This window comes from Conger conger, chromosome 18, assembly GCF_963514075.1.
Source record: "Conger conger chromosome 18, fConCon1.1, whole genome shotgun sequence".
Taxonomy (NCBI): Eukaryota; Metazoa; Chordata; class Actinopteri; order Anguilliformes; family Congridae; genus Conger; species Conger conger.
Genome location: NC_083777.1, coordinates 18055564 through 18071612, shown reverse-complemented (window position 1 = coordinate 18071612; position 16049 = coordinate 18055564). Strand labels below are relative to the sequence as shown.

Genomic DNA, 16049 nt, shown 5'->3' with positions numbered 1-16049 from the left:
TACAGTACATAAAGATTATAATACAATTTAGTGTAGCTTCCCCACAATAACAGGAGAACTATTGTACCTAGCTTAGAATTGACTTCTGTATCAGAAAAAATACACAGGTGTAATGAAAACTAAATTTGTATTAATTTATTAAACTCACAGTGCGATCACTAAATACCAGATTCCTGTTCAATAAGCATAGCTAAGTACTGAGTAGGTTTGACAACCTCCTTGCTTTGCTAATACTAGAACCCATAGTAAATGGGGGCCATTGTCAACTTGACTGGATGCCTGATTATGACCAAATTATTAGCATAAAAATGTTATTAAGGACATAAAATGTTTCACACTAGCTGCAAAGATTGGCAGATGCTGAGGTTGTGTCACTAGTGCAATGTTGTTAAGATTGACGGTATAAAAAAAAATTTCATAACATGCATATATTTTAGAAGGGAACACACATATGTGCCTACATAACTTATTGTTGTAATTAAAGGCTTCTGACACGTTGTTAACCATTCCTTATACACTGATGAGCAAAAACATTACGACCACCTGCCGTTGGTCCTCTGTGTTCCATTAAAACAGCTCTGACCCGCCGAGGCATGGACTCTACAAGACCTCTGAAGGTGCCCTGTGGTATCTGGCACCAAGACGTTAGCAGTAGATCCTTTAAGTCCTGTAAGTTGCGAGTTGAAGCTGCCGTGGATCGAACTTATTCCAGCACATCCCACAGATGCTTGATCAGATTGAGATCTGGGGAATTTGGAGGCCAGGGCAACACTTTGACCTCTTCATCATGTTCCTCAAGCCATTCCCAAACAATATGAGCAGTGTGGCATGACCCATGGCACATTATCCTGCTGAAAGAGGCCACTGCCATTCGGGAATACCGTTGCCATGAAGGGATGTACTTTGGTCCCCAACAATGTTTAGGTAGGGGGCACGTGTCAAATTGACGTCCACATGAATGCCCGGACCCAAGGTTTCCCAGCAGAACATTGTCCAGAGCATCACTGGCTTGTCTTCTTCCCACTGTGCATCCTGGTGCAATCGCTTCCCCAGATAAAGGGCGAACACGTACCTGGCCATCCACATAATGTAAAAGAAAATGGACTCAAACTTCTTCCATTGCTCCAAGGTCCAGTTCCAACACTCACATGTATATTGTAGGCGCTTTTGACGGTGGACAATGGTTAGCATGGGCACTCTGACCGGTCTGTGGCTACGTAGCCTCATATGTAGCAAGGAGCGATGCACTGTGTATTGTGACACATTCCTCCTGTAACCATCATTCAAGTTTTCTGTGACTTGTGCCATAGTAGCCCTTCTGTCAGTTCGGCCCTCGCACATCTATGAGCCCTTGGCACCTAACAAGTTTGTGGTTTGTCCCTCCTTGGACCACTGTCGGTAGGTATTCACCACTGCAGACCGGGAGCACCTCAGAAGCCTTGCCGTTTCGGAGATGCCCTGACCCAGTTGTCTGGGCAAAACAAATTGGTCCTTGTCAAAGTCGCTCAGGTCTTTACTCCTGCCCATTTCTCCTACATCCAACATGTGGACTACAAGAACCAACTGTTCGCTTACCTTCTAATACATCCCAGACTTTGACATGCTCCATTGTTATGAGATAATCAACATTATTCGCTTCATCTGAGTGGTCATAATGTTTTGGTTCATCGGTGTAAGTAGGACTGCGGTTTCCTACATATAAAATGCAGTAGGTATGAAGATAGGAAAAAGACACACAAACAATATTCTGCATTCTGCACAGGTATTCAGTAAACCCTGTACACTACAGCCTAGAGAAAGCATTCTGAGATCATTTAATTGGCAGATTGTATCTTTTACATAGCTGAGAACATATTAATATTATAATATACAGAGGGCACTTTTAAAATGATCAGTAGCTGGTATAAAAATACAAGGCCTAAAAGTTTTAGCTGGCAGAAGCAAAGTTTCCTCTTCAATTGATTGACGGAGCCCACTGAATGAATGTTTGTTTTTCATGGTTTGTAATTTAAGATTAGTGTTTGTGCTTTTTCGTGTAAGGAGACTAACGTAAGCTCACTGTGTTCCAGGAAGCGGCCACTTCCACCAGAAGTTAACATGCGTTCAATGGTATTTTTTCTCCTGAGGAATCCGGATTATGGTTGCTTATTGACTATCCCAGACACTAAAACCCTTTGATTGATGTGAATTGCACCAATAATTGTAGAGAAAATGACAAATAACTGCAAAATGTCCCTGCATTTGGAAGACCGGGTTAGCTCACGATGGTCCGAACACCACCGTATAAACCTGCCCGGTTCGTAGTTTCTCCCCACCACAATGTCACAGTGGAGCACTATTACCACGCCACTGTATGCTGAAATGGATCGCGTACGTGACTCGTACCAAGTTTTTATGAAAACGGAAGGAATTATACTTTACACACACAAAAACCAAAGCTGATCTGGAAGTAATTTTTTAGTTATTCGTCATGAAAGTTGCACTGTTTGGAACAAGGTGAGTTTACGTTACTGTGGAAATCTTTTGTCTATCATGTTTGGGCTCAAAGTCATACCTGTACAGATAACGAAAATGGTCAAGATGATGTCTCGGGAGCAATACCTGACAAAAAGGTAATCGCATTCAATAATGTGGCTGAATCCCTGTTTTTGCACACTTCTGTCATGGATATCAATATTCCACTGGACCGCTTCAGACAATGTAGCCACTGGGTGTGACTCTTAAGCCAATACTAGGAATAATAGGAAATGTGAGGGCACTTTGTTGGTCATTGTCTATTGAGCATGTGCTACAAGCGTGTGGACGTGAGCCTCTTCATCCCTCGTCTCTGGGCCAGGCCAGATGACAGCACGGGTTCTAACTTTGGGGCCTGAGGGGATCGATTCAGAGCAAAGTATGTAGCAGCCATCGCTCCCTGTGTAGACAACAGAGAAAATCAGTCAGCTTATATGCACTGGGAAATGGCTCACATGCAACAAGAGGCATTTCAGTAAAAAAAGACCATACATCACGTAGCACTCAGTTCTGATGGGTGTTTGGCAGGTGCAACTACAGTACTGCTCAGATGGTGGCAGCAGTGAACAGCCGTCAGAACAGAAATTTAAATAAGCAAACCCAAGTCCCCTCTTGAAGGACACAGAATCAACAGAGGCTTAAATATTAATATACAAATGTCTTGATATACCACTTTATAAAAACACTTAATGGTAAAGTAACAATGTTAATATTCTGGAGTATAATACAGTACTGTGCAAAAGTCTTTGGCACCTGTAAAACATTCTGTACAGATAAAGATTCTTTCAAAATTAATTCAATGAAAGGTCCTAAATAAACATACTATACATTTTACAGGACATTTTTGTAATTTGGCAGAATAGTTAAAAACTGAATCAAATCAATATTTTTTGTGACCACCCTTTGGCGTTAAAACTGCATCACTTCTCTGAGATAGCCAACGCTCTCCTGCAGTTCTATAAGACAATCAGCAGGGAGGTTGTTCCAAGCATGTTGTAGAACTTGCCACAGTTCTTCTGCAGACTTTGGTTGGCTCCTTGCTTCTGATCTCAGACAGCCTTGATCAAGTTTTTATGTAAAATGTAGTCAATTGCTTACAGTAATATGTTACTTTTTAAAATTAAACACAAAAATGCCTCTGTAAAATTAAATTTTTTGGAAAATGAATATTTGGAAATTTCAAATGTGTTCTTCTATACTAACACACACAAAAAAAATAAACATATATATATATATAATGAAGTCTAGGGTGCCTAAGACTTTTGCACAGTACTGTAGGTGCAGATTACTATTTATCAAATGATAATGGTGACAGTATGTTCATAATATATCCTCTTATGTATCACAGTCATGTCTGAGAGGGCTTCATTTGTATTACTGTATCATTATTAGGTTCATGTAGCATTTTGATAGGAAGTATTATTATTTTCAATGAGATCAAATGGCTTGACAACACTTGGCTTTCTTGTTCTGGAGTAGCCTGTGTGCTTGGAGTGCAGACACAGCACACAAACACGGCTAGCAGTCTTACCTTCACCAGCTGTACGTCCTGTCTGATGAGCTGGTTCTGTGAAAGATGCTCTCTGTTCACGATCCAGGGGTGTCTGAGGACCTGCGGGGCGGTCAGCCGCTGGTGGGGGTCAACATGGAGCATTTTAGACACGATGTCCTGAAGAAAAAGACATTGGACAGTCAGGACCAGGCGGCTGCGGTGTGGACGTGACAGGTGAAGCCGTCCACAATATGTGGTTTCCATGGATACTGTAATTGGGAATATATCCAGTCACTGACTGAATCCTAGCCACACGGATGCCCTTTAAAAAAAAATAATAATAACCCAGAAGCGTGATAAACATCACCTTGGCAGCTTCAGACACCGTGTCCCAGTTTCCCCCTGAGAGAGCGTACTTTCCACTGCCGATACGTGCCAGAATTTCCTCTGGAGTGTCGTCAGGGCCGTTAGCGAACGGGGTGAACCTTAAGAAGATGGGATAGGATAGCAGCTCATGTCCTAGCCCACACAACACTGACACTGCTGAGCTGCCTTCTTCACAAATATCACCACACAAAAATACTACCGCACAAAACTGTCTGTACTATTTACTTTATTTATTTATTTTCATCCAGTGGACTTAACTTAAGCTGTGTTCTTAAAATAGACAGATTTATAATACTTAGATATTCCTACATATTCTAGTTCATAATATGGGAAAATGAACCAATCTAATTCAGATATTTTTAGAAGGGGTTTTAAGAAGAGCTTTGGATGCTGTGCTGAATTATAACAACACTTTTTTTTTCAGATGCTATGATTATAGAGAGACGTACACCCCCCAGCCGCAGTCCAGAACCTGGCAGCAGTGGGTTTGCCTTTGTGGAGGAGTGCAATTAAGGTGAATCTGCTGCTGACCTGACCTCAGCTTACTCAGAAATCCCTCTTCTCCTCTTGTCAAAATGAGACCCTTTACCGAGGGGGATGGGACCACTTGAATGGTTTTTTTTAGGCTACCTTGGTTTTACTATTACTAAACACCATGGATCAAGCCTGAGTTGAAGAATTCTAACATTCATTGAATTATAATGTTCTAAAAATATAACATAACATTTGAAAATAGAGGTATAGTTCCTATCATTAAGTCACATACATAACTGATTGTATCGGCATTGTGTATAACAAGAAGTTTGTTTTGGTGGCTCGATCCTCAAGTCAAATTAAGGGCTCCCAGCACAGCAATGTCATTGTAATAAGACTACATTAACTTAAGTAGAAAATACCTTTCCTTAAGTAAGAATAAAATGAATATTCTTACTTTCAATAATACAAATAAACTGTAATTCAAATAATTTGAATAGAGAACTAACCAATGCTTCATTTCATTACCAACATAAAGGCATGGCGATAGTGGGCATATGGTCTCAGGGTATAATTCTGACCAGAACTCTATACCAGAACATTTTGTAATGGATAAAAAACTACTGTATATATCACTCTCTCATCGTAGTAGGCAATATCTAGCAGGTAATATAACATCAGGTCAGGAGATCAAGTAGTACACTTACACATTTGACAGTGTAATAAATACGCATACACAAGTAGATAAGCAGGAAAAAGTTAAAAGAAGAATCTGTGTTTCTGTTGCTATAATGTACAGTATTCATCAGACAGCCATGTTCTGTGTGTGACACAGCCTTCTGAAAAGTTGTATTTGTAAAGAAACCCTGGTCCATGCCTCACCCTGCAAGCATTGTGTACAACAATATCCCCAAACTCCAGATGTCACAGGCTGCATCATACCCCTGCCTCTTCAGCACCTGGAACGGGAAAAACACAAATCATGTGACTTCTGAACAAATCGGATGTTCAAAAATGAGATTTTCCAGTTCGCATACAATTCTCATAAAATTCATTTGGACTCCTAGTTTAAGGTGTATGAGTAATCATTATTGTAGGTTCTCTGAAGGAGTGTTTATCTTTCATGTTGCACCTCATGACTTTAAAATGTGCTTCAGCTTTGAAATCATAGATAAAATAATAGCTTTTCCCCACTAGGGGGAAATAGTGTTGTGTTATAGAGACTAAAATTAAACTAGGGAGTGAGGCTCCACCAGAAGTAGGCTTTCAGACGCAAGTGTGCAATACATACGTAAATACTGCAATTCCATATTCATTTGAGCCAAATACACAAAGTACATTGGATTAAAGTTGAAAAAGCTGTCTTGCATACCTCCGGGGCCACAAAGTTTGCTGTGTAGCAAGGCGTCATGAGCAGGCCGTTTTCAGCCCGCAGCTGCTTCGCAAACCCAAAATCACAAATGCGGATAGACTCGGGGTCTCCCGTTTCATCCACATAGAGGATGTTGCTTGGCTTCAGGTCTCGATGGACAACCTTCGATGACGATATAAAGAGATTTATAAAAAGGTGTTGAAACCAGGGCGGTTCACATTGAGTGCAGAGAGATGCAATGGTGGTACCGTACCCCCTGTGAGTGCAGATACTCCACGGTTTTGGTGATGGTGCAGAGAACAGCGCTGGCCTCCCGCTCGGAGAAGCACTTCTGCCGCAGGATCCGGTCCAAAAGCTCCCCGCCCCTCATTAGCTCCATCACCAGGTACACATACTTTCCATCATCATACACCTGCAAATATACACGTTTCCCATGTATCAGGTACATATATCCACCATGTATCACACACACCTACAGGTACATATTCTCCCCATGTATCACACACACACACACACACACACCTGCAGGTACATGTTTTCATGGACAATTACTTCCCGTTATTAATGTTAGCAGTCTGACATTCTTAAATGAAGTTCACAGTGTTCAAAGTGTATTTTCTTTCATGATTCATTAGATGTGTGAATCTTCTTCGCTGTTTGGACAGAAATCTATTGGAAGAAGGTATTATGCTTAGTTACGCACATCCTTTAGAGTTATGATGTTGGGATGCTGTCCGTATCTCAGCAGGATCTCGATCTCTTCTGTGGGATTCCTCCTCGCTCTGTCTATGATCTGCAAGAAACGTAGCCTCTCACTCTCCCTTCTTTCAAATAAGGGCAGACATTTGTAATCGCTTGACAGGTTTAACTGCATGAACAATAGCAGCAGCATCATCAGATTTCCTTTTTCAATCAGAGGATGTCACAGACAGTTGTTCCGAACGGAAACCACGGCTTAGCTCTCGCTCACCTTGACTGCGTACTCCACGCTGGTAATTTTGTGAATACAACGCTTACAAATGGAATAAGCTCCAACGCCAACGTCCTCCTTCATTTCATAGCCATCCGTGAAATGGATGTTAGTTCCATGTAGTTGCTGAAAACAGGTGAAATGTTGTTTTACAGTAATTCTAATGGTAGCCAGGTAGTAATGCTGATACGGTATTTTAGAATGAAAAAACAAATTTCCTGGCTTTTGCTAAAAATATCTATGTTAGTTTGTCTTTAAAATCCTGTTTTTTCCTACTTTGGGCCTTGAAAAATGATAATCCGGGCTATGCAGACTACAGAATCTCAGAGGGTGCCTATAATCCTCATATTTATGCAGGTTCCAATTTCACATGCAAAGCACTCATTTTGCCTGGTATGCATATAAATCTGTATTAGGGTTGCAGAAATGTTTGGCCTTGAAGACCTGCTTTGAGACACACACATTACAGAAAATTAAAAGCAGCAGTTTTTTTATTATTGATACTTTTCTCATGTGTTATTTGATTTGTGTGGTTTGATCCTGATTCACATATTCGTATGCTCATGCAATGTCCCCGGCAGCAGGGTGGAATTTGACGGCACAGACTGTGTAAACAAAACGTTCTCCAGACAGAAGTCATATCAACCTGTGTCAGTGATCAAGAGGATGATTCTTCATACGTCAGCATGTGTCAGTCATCCACAGAGTGTTACACATACCAGGACCGTGCTCTATGAACATGACAGCTGCTCTGACCTACATCATTGTATTACTCACCCTAGCATTGGGAACAAATGGATCTTTTGGAGAAATAACATGAGTTATATAATAAGAATTCATCTTGTCATCACTGTCATGCTTTTGGGGCTTTGAAACAGTTGGCCAAATCTAACACACAAGATGGAGTGATGGTGATGTCTGTATTCGATTTTTGACGTAATTGACATTCCCTTCTTCACAGAACAAAAAATAGCCCGTACACAAAAGCCTAGGGAGGAAAGGGGTGACGGCCTGAGCTCCATCAATTGAATATGTAATTGGGAGATGACCATTAAAAAAAAATAAACCTCATTGCTCACCTGTACACTCGGTTAATATCACTGCTCACCTGTACACTAGGGTTAATATCACTGCTCACCTGTACACTCGGTTAATATCACTGCTCACCTGTACACTAGGGTTAATATCACTGCTCACCTGTACACTCGGTTAATATCACTGCTCACCTGTACACTCGGTTAATATCACTGCTCACCTGTACACTAGGGTTAATATCACTGCTCACCTGTACACTCGGTTAATATCACTGCTCACCTGTACACTCGGTTAATATCACTGCTCACCTGTACACTCGGTTAATATCACTGCTCACCTGTACACTAGGGTTAATCTCACTGCTCACCTGTGCATTAGGGTTTATCTCACTGCTCACCTGTATGATAAAGTTAACCATAGGGTTGGCCGCTCACCTGTACAATAGGGTTGACAGTGTTTTGGTCGGACTGTGAGAGCTCCTGATCAAGGTTTGTGGCCACAAAGCTGAACCCGCGGAAGAGCTGGTGGGCGTTGGAGCTGGGGGCGACCCCCGGGGAATCTGTGGTCAGAGGGAAAGGGGCCGTGGGCATGCTGGCACTCAGACTGCATGACTCAGACTGAAAGGAGTCCCCCTGTGGAGTGTTTTTACTACCGCGACAGCCTAGGGGCTCGGGGGCATGGCTGTGAACTCAGACTTTCATGATAACCACCGGGTGCCATGGGGGAGTCATTTGGAATATTCTCATCTGGAAACTTCTCAGATCTTGCTAGAAAAAAACCTCAGTGTAAAATTAACAGTGCCTAACAGCGACCCGAGTTTGGCACAAGTTGAGCCAAGCACAATTTTAGCCTACTGTAGCTGAGAATTATTTTCCTAAATAAATAAAAATGACTACACTACAATTACCTCGAAGTGAAATATCAGTTCTGTATTTTAGAACTTGAGTTTGGTCTGTTTGGTCTGTTTGAACTGAAGCCACAGGGTGAAGTCGTGTACCTGTTGGTGTCCGTGAGGTGAACTCAGGGTCAAAGTGGAAGGTGTCCTCTGGTCTCCCCACAGCGGGCTTAAATGGTGGCTTGATTTCTCTCCTGAACAGTTTCTGATGGTTTTTACCAGGAAACAAAACCATAAAATCAATTACTATCAATTACTATGTGACATAAAAATTTACACCATCAAATTAAGATTGGGTAGACATGTAGTAGTACAGAACCAAGCTCTTCATTTTATTTGATACGAAAAAGTTTATTTTTCACAGAATTTGTATTGCAGCCTAATACTCAGGGTTTGAATAGTATTTTTGAGATGTTTTATTGCTTGAGACAGAATAAATCTCATACTCACATTCCAGTCTATTGTGCTGAAAAAATGATGCCTTTTGATTTCCTCCACTCCATCTGTCCCGGCACCTTTCAAACGTATAATGGACACATGATTACCAGGATGCCAGGTCAGGAGACAAGCACATGGGGCTGAAGGTAATACCATTGGACACATACCCAAACAATAAAGGCACTTGAGATTTTTTGTCGAGTGTTGATAAGATTAAAGTTCTACATTCCCATTCCTTTATAGATGTCGTGATTGGACAGTGGAATTGTAGAGCCTGAAGCACTACCATTGGCTTTTCCTCTCACGACAGGAAGTCGCTGTTGTCTGCAGTCAATAAATGCATGATGCATTATTGTGTAATAATAGAAAAGCTATTACCATTTGTGCCATCCAGGGTAAGCACTACGCCTTTTCATAAATTACATATTGGAGGTCTGCAACATTGTTATCCATCCATCCATCCATCCATTATCTGAACCCGCTTATCCTGATCAGGGTCGCAGGGGGGCTGGAGCCTATCCCAGCATACATTGGGCGAAAGGCAGGAATACACCCTGGACAGGTCGCCAGTCCATCGCAGGGCACACACACCATTCACTCACACACCCATACCTACGGGCAATTTAGACTCTCCAATCAGCCTAACCTGCATGTCTTTGGACTGTGGGAGGAAACCGGAGTACCCGGAGGAAACCCACGCAGACACGGGGAGAACATGCAAACTCTGCACAGAGAGGCCCCGGCCGACGGGGATTCGAACCCAGGACCTCCTTGCTGTGAGGCGGCAGTGCTACCCACTGCACCATCCATGCCGCCGCAACATTGTGATAATTTTAATAATTAAATAGTAACCTTGATGTAAGCTATTGTGCATAACAGCATGTTAATATACAGGTCGATACCTACCCAGTCTATTAGCAGGATTCCTTTTAAAAAGTGCGCGTAACAAACTTTGCACTTCAGGGCTTAGAAATTGAGGCATACCCAGCTTTGCCCTAAGAGGAAAAAAACAAAAACCATGGATGCATTCACAATCAGGACAACTCCAGATTGGAATAGTTATTACATTTTCACTATTTGGACATTTATGAGCTGTAAATGTACTCAGAAAATGATCTGGGAACACACAATTGAACACATCAATAAACATCAAAAGTGGACCATCACATTTGTTTAAATTGAATCGCACTGTTCTACTATTTAGTTTACACACCTTAGTATTTGAAAAACGCAAGAATATACACTCAGTGAGCACTTCATTAGGTAGACCTGTACACCAGCTTGTTAATGCAGATATTTAATCAGCCAATCATGTGGCAGCAACTAAATGCATAAGAGCATGCATGCAAGGTCAAGAGGTTCAGCTGTTTTCCAGACCAAATGTGAGAATGGGGAAGATATGTGACTTTGACCGTGGAATGATTTTTGGTACCCGACAGTGTAGTATGAATATCTCTGAAGAACTGCTGATTTCCTGGGATTGCTGATCTCCTAGGATTTTCACGCACAATAGTCTCTAGAGTTTGCAGAGAATGGTGCAAAAAGCTAAATACATCCAGTGAGAAGCAGTTCTGCGGGGAAAAAAGAGGAAGGTGACAGTAATGCGAATAACCACACATTACAACAGTGGTATGCATCTCTGAACACACAATGAGTCAAACCTCTTAAGTGGATAGGCTACAGCAGCAGAAGACCAATAAGTAAAGAAAATAATAAATACCTAATAAAGTGCTCACTGAAGGTTATAACTTCTGGCTATAATGACTTTCTGCTATGTGTGTATAGGTGTATTGATAACATTTCTGTTCTGCCACTTTAAATGTGCATGCAATCCAAACAATTTCAGCACATCTCCTCCTCCGTCAGCAACATTCACACTTACTTAAGAATCAGAGCCATGGTCTCCTTGCGGTCTTTGCCTTGAAAGGGCAACGATCCCGTCAGCATTTCAAACTGAATGGAGAAAGAAGACAAATGTCACACCGTCCGTCCTGTGAGTCCCGCGGAGGTGGATGAGCTTAGCCGCGCATTACGGCTGATGGCAGTGTTCAGGATTGTGCTAATGGAGATGACGGTGAAATAACGCACGGCAAACGGCAAACACACACACACACACACACACACACACACACACACACACACACATAGCTGCATATGCACACAAATGCGCAAATACAGTCTTATCCACATAAACATCACTATAATTGTATAATTTACATAAACCCAAACCCATCCCATCTGGTATTCTCATATTACCATTGCAGATCAGGTATTACTGAAAAAGGACATATTTTTTAAATGTATGCATATGTATTTATTTAACCAGCAATGTCTTTCCAATATGTCACATATTAAAGAGAACATAGGACGCAACATATTAAAGAGAGCAGTGAGGCTTTGCTTGGCTGAGATGATGTGTTGAAGTTGAAGCTTTACGGATCATATGCCAGCAGTGTGAATGGGATGGGCCTCTCAGCTCTCATCCTGGCAGGACATGAGTGAACCGGTCACCAGGGACAGACCGAGATGGCTGTATCTAATCAACACTTCAGACACAAGTGAACTTTTACATGAGAACAGAGTGTGCTGACACACAAACGGCCTGCAGGGATACTTCCTGTTTTGTTTTATGCATCAGTTTGTGATATTATTAACTCCTGAAGTGGCTCAGGGATCAACTGTCAATGTGAACAGCAGAAAACCTCTATATTGCATCATGCTTGTTTTTATCAGCAAACATTACCATGAAGCAGGAAACTCAATAACCTTAATATGTGTGTGTGTGTGTCTCTGATGTATATGTGTGTGTTCAGGTTTAATGCTGTGGCATATTGATATTTGCAAGATAAAGGTTAATTCAGCGTTATGGAAGAGAACCCATGGTATATTGTGGATGCTTGCACAGCTAACGGGGTGGTTAAGTACGACACAAAGCGGTGTGCCATTACATCCCCTCGCTGTGCCAATATGCATGATATACCACAGGTTCGAGTTCCATAATACTTTTATACAACAGTTACCACATTTATCTTTCATCTCAGTAGATGTATTCCTTCGCTTAACAGTAGTTTATTGGTTGCTAAGCAATGGTATTGTAAACTTTAGCTAGCAATAATGTATCCTCCCCTCCACTATCGAAGCAACGGTAGTGACATTAGTAGCAATAATGTATCCCCACTGCACTAACCTTCGCTAAGCAATGCTATTGCAATAATGTATCCCCACTGCATTAACGTTAGCTAGCTTGCCAGTTTACGTTACACCAGACAACGTTTATTGGGACACTGCCAGATAACGTGCAGGTACTGAAATAACTGTGTCGTCATGAGTAATCATTTGCTTTGCAGGGTTTGGTGGTCTTGCTGGTATTTCGTTCCGAGGATGTTGCCTAAGTAGTATTTTTTTCGTTCCTACTCCTTTCCAAATCAACGGACACTTTAAACTCATTTTATTTTACTTTACTTTGGAAGGCTACAAGAGGCAAGATAATGATAACATTAAGTTATGTTCATTTAGATTACAAAGCAGATAACGGTGATCTATAAACGCGGAGTAATTTTAAAAGACGTGTGAACATTCCATTTAGCCGTGTGTATATTGCGGATATTGGCATGGCTGGAACGCAAACTGACCAATAGAGACAATGGACCGGACCTATCCGTTGTATAATTTATGGTATGGACTGCTCTTATTGGTCAAGATTTAATTAGTTCATGCCAGAGTAAGTGCTTTAAAATGAGCATGTGGATCTGAAGAACCTCTGGGTGTGAAAACACTCAATAATTACACTTCAATGAATGAAGTGAGGGGAACATACCATTCACCCACAGAAGGACCACTGGGAACACACATCACACATACCATCAACACACTGAACACACATCACACATACCATTAACACACTGAACACATATCACACATACCATTAACACACTGAACACACATCACACATACCATTAACACACCAAAGGACCACCAGTCTGCGCTCTGCGTGTGTCCTCTCCTGTTCACCACCTCAGGGGCCATGTACTCAATGGTGCCGCAGAAAGAGTACGCTCGTTTGTCGTGATCGATTGCCTCTTTGCTCAGGCCAAAATCTGAAAGGGATTACACAACATAACATGTTGGGTAAAGGGAGAAAATGTATTATAAAGTTTAGGAAACAAGGCTTGCAATTCTTATGAAAGGGAACTGGGTCGGCAATTCTGGCTTAAGGGTTAAGTGACAGGTCTTGAAACATATAGGATGCTTGTTCAAAGCCCAGGCATGTTAGTGTTGTAACCTTGAGCAAGATACTATAGTTAACCAGTTGATCTAAAATACCAAGCTGTAGTATATGAAATGGTAAATAAAAGCTGTTTAAATAGCAATATAATGTGACTCACCTGTGACTTTAATATGTCCCTCTTCATCCAGAAGTATGCTGCAGAGGCAAGATGTCATATACTTTGCATTGGAAATATATATATTTTTTATTTTGCAAAATACATTCAAAACATTTCAAATGAATACATTTAACATGCTGCTTAGTGTCAACTTGAATTTATATTACAAATATTACATTAAAATATATGGAATTTGAATCAAATATTCTGTGAGCCAGAGTGAGAGAATGAGAGACCGGGAGGGAGCGAGAGATAGAGCGCTCTCATTTCCCTTGAACATATTCATGAGTAACAGGATGCAGGAATGTACAGGAAGAAGCTCTCTGATAGGTATTGTATGCAAACTCACTGACAGACAGCAGGGCTCCCTCACCACTCATTAGAGGTTATTATAATAAAATGCAGTGACAGGTGAAAATGAGCTAGGCGCTATGGCAGGGGCTCTCACTTCTCTGGTTTGAGGTCTCTGTAGATGATGCCCAGACTGTGGAGATGGTCTAAAGCCAGGGCCAGCTCAGCCAAGTAGAACTTCACATCCTCTTCTGTAAACATCACCTTTTAGAATGAATGAAACAGCCAGCGAGTTACATTGCACATCAGAGCCACTGCTAGATAAATGTAGAGTAATAGCAGTTAAGTGTATCAGTTACACAGCATTAAACTGTACTATCTGTACAACTATCAAACTCACTGGTACAATAGATCATTACAGTAGGAGAACTATCCACTGCATTTGTAGCTGCAATGGGAAGTTTAGATACAGGAATTAGGAACAGATGAAGCCGAAAACAGCATCAGGGGAATGGGTCATGGATGCTGCTAACGTTAGCTAGCTTTGAATACTGCACCGTAAGCAGATCTGAGAAACATGGGTAATGGGTAAACACTGCCCAACATGCAGCGACATTAATTCACTTATTGAAATTGATTGCAGCGCATTTTCATAACGGCTATAGAGAAATCTCCCTTTATAAACCAGGTTTTAATCCAGCTGGAGAAATGTTTAAGCACATTCATCTCACATCCAATGGCAATTTCATTGGTCTATTGTGGCTATTTTGGTTTAACTATTAAAGGTAATTACAAAATATTTTTTTAAAAAATGCGCTTCACTTTTCTTGCATGTGGGATTTCACAGCATTGGCAAAATAGGTTCATCACTAAAATCACTACTGTAAATGAGAGAAATCACAGTCTCATTAAATATAGCAGTAAAACCAACTGCAGTAGTATGGAGTCATGAAAGTGGATAACCGTCACAACGAAACACACTGAACAGCTCCAGTCACCTGATTTCCATGCTTTAAACACTTGTGTAGTGAAAAGCCATGTTTACATCAGAAGGTTTATGTTTTTTTCCCATAAACAGCATGTGACTCTGTTCCCAGAGATGTGGAATCAAAGGGACATAATCATAGAGTAGTATTCCATAAAAATACTTATTATCAATGCATTACCAAATAATCACATTTTAGGAAACATTATCAACATAAGGGACATAAGGGATCAATACCAAAACATGAGCAAATCATCCCATAAAAGGAAAAATGCCCAAAGAATCCCATATAAAGAAACATAACCAAAACATGAGCAAATCACCAGAACATAGAAATCAACATTCCCTTTTCAAAAGCCCACACCTCCAATATGTCTGTCAAAACTAGGTGTTGAAGAGATTCCACATTTTTTAGACTGAAAAATATAAAGGAATAAAAATAATAATGCATGTAAAAGGTAGAGTACAAGTGCATCCACTATTCCCAACCCCCAAATTAATGTTTGTATTTAATCATTTTGCACATACACAGTTTAGTTCAGACATGTCTAAACTGCAGCTTTAATTTCTGATTAATTTCTGACCTCATAGAAAGTGGCCTTTTATTGGAACCAGTGATTCAAACTGCATTCATTAGATACCGCTATGATGAAATGATTATATATTCTCTGAAGCAGAGGTTAACAAAAACCAAGTCACATTTTAATTCCACAGAAAATAATTCACAAGGTACATTTACAAGTCAGAATAAAGAAACAGCCTCTTTTAAACTCCATTATGGTGAGCTATATGATACATGATTAATTTTATC

The 16049-nt window shown here is 40.9% G+C and overlaps 1 protein-coding gene across 2 annotated transcripts in view; it reads right to left on the bottom strand.

The window, feature by feature from the left end:
• Window positions 1-2149: 2149 nt before the first annotated feature.
• rps6ka2 (ribosomal protein S6 kinase, polypeptide 2) overlaps window positions 2150-16049 on the bottom strand; it is a 34442-nt gene continuing 20542 nt past the window's right edge. The window contains exons 6-22 of one of the 2 annotated variants that reach the window (XM_061227885.1): window positions 14411-14517; window positions 13963-14000; window positions 13532-13674; window positions 11460-11530; window positions 10484-10572; window positions 9590-9654; window positions 9242-9344; window positions 8685-8803; window positions 7929-7940; window positions 7210-7335; window positions 6943-7032; window positions 6493-6651; window positions 6240-6401; window positions 5750-5826; window positions 4374-4491; window positions 4046-4183; window positions 2150-2914 (exon numbers count right to left, since the gene is read on the bottom strand). In XM_061227885.1, the coding sequence (XP_061083869.1) occupies window positions 2789-2914; window positions 4046-4183; window positions 4374-4491; window positions 5750-5826; window positions 6240-6401; window positions 6493-6651; window positions 6943-7032; window positions 7210-7335; window positions 7929-7940; window positions 8685-8803; window positions 9242-9344; window positions 9590-9654; window positions 10484-10572; window positions 11460-11530; window positions 13532-13674; window positions 13963-14000; window positions 14411-14517 (1743 nt within the window). In that variant the 3' untranslated portion in view covers window positions 2150-2788. Of the gene's footprint in view, window positions 2915-4045; window positions 4184-4373; window positions 4492-5749; window positions 5827-6239; window positions 6402-6492; window positions 6652-6942; window positions 7033-7209; window positions 7336-7928; window positions 7941-8678; window positions 8804-9241; window positions 9345-9589; window positions 9655-10483; window positions 10573-11459; window positions 11531-13531; window positions 13675-13962; window positions 14001-14410; window positions 14518-16049 lie in introns of both variants that reach the window. The other variant, XM_061227884.1, reaches the window with a different exon arrangement.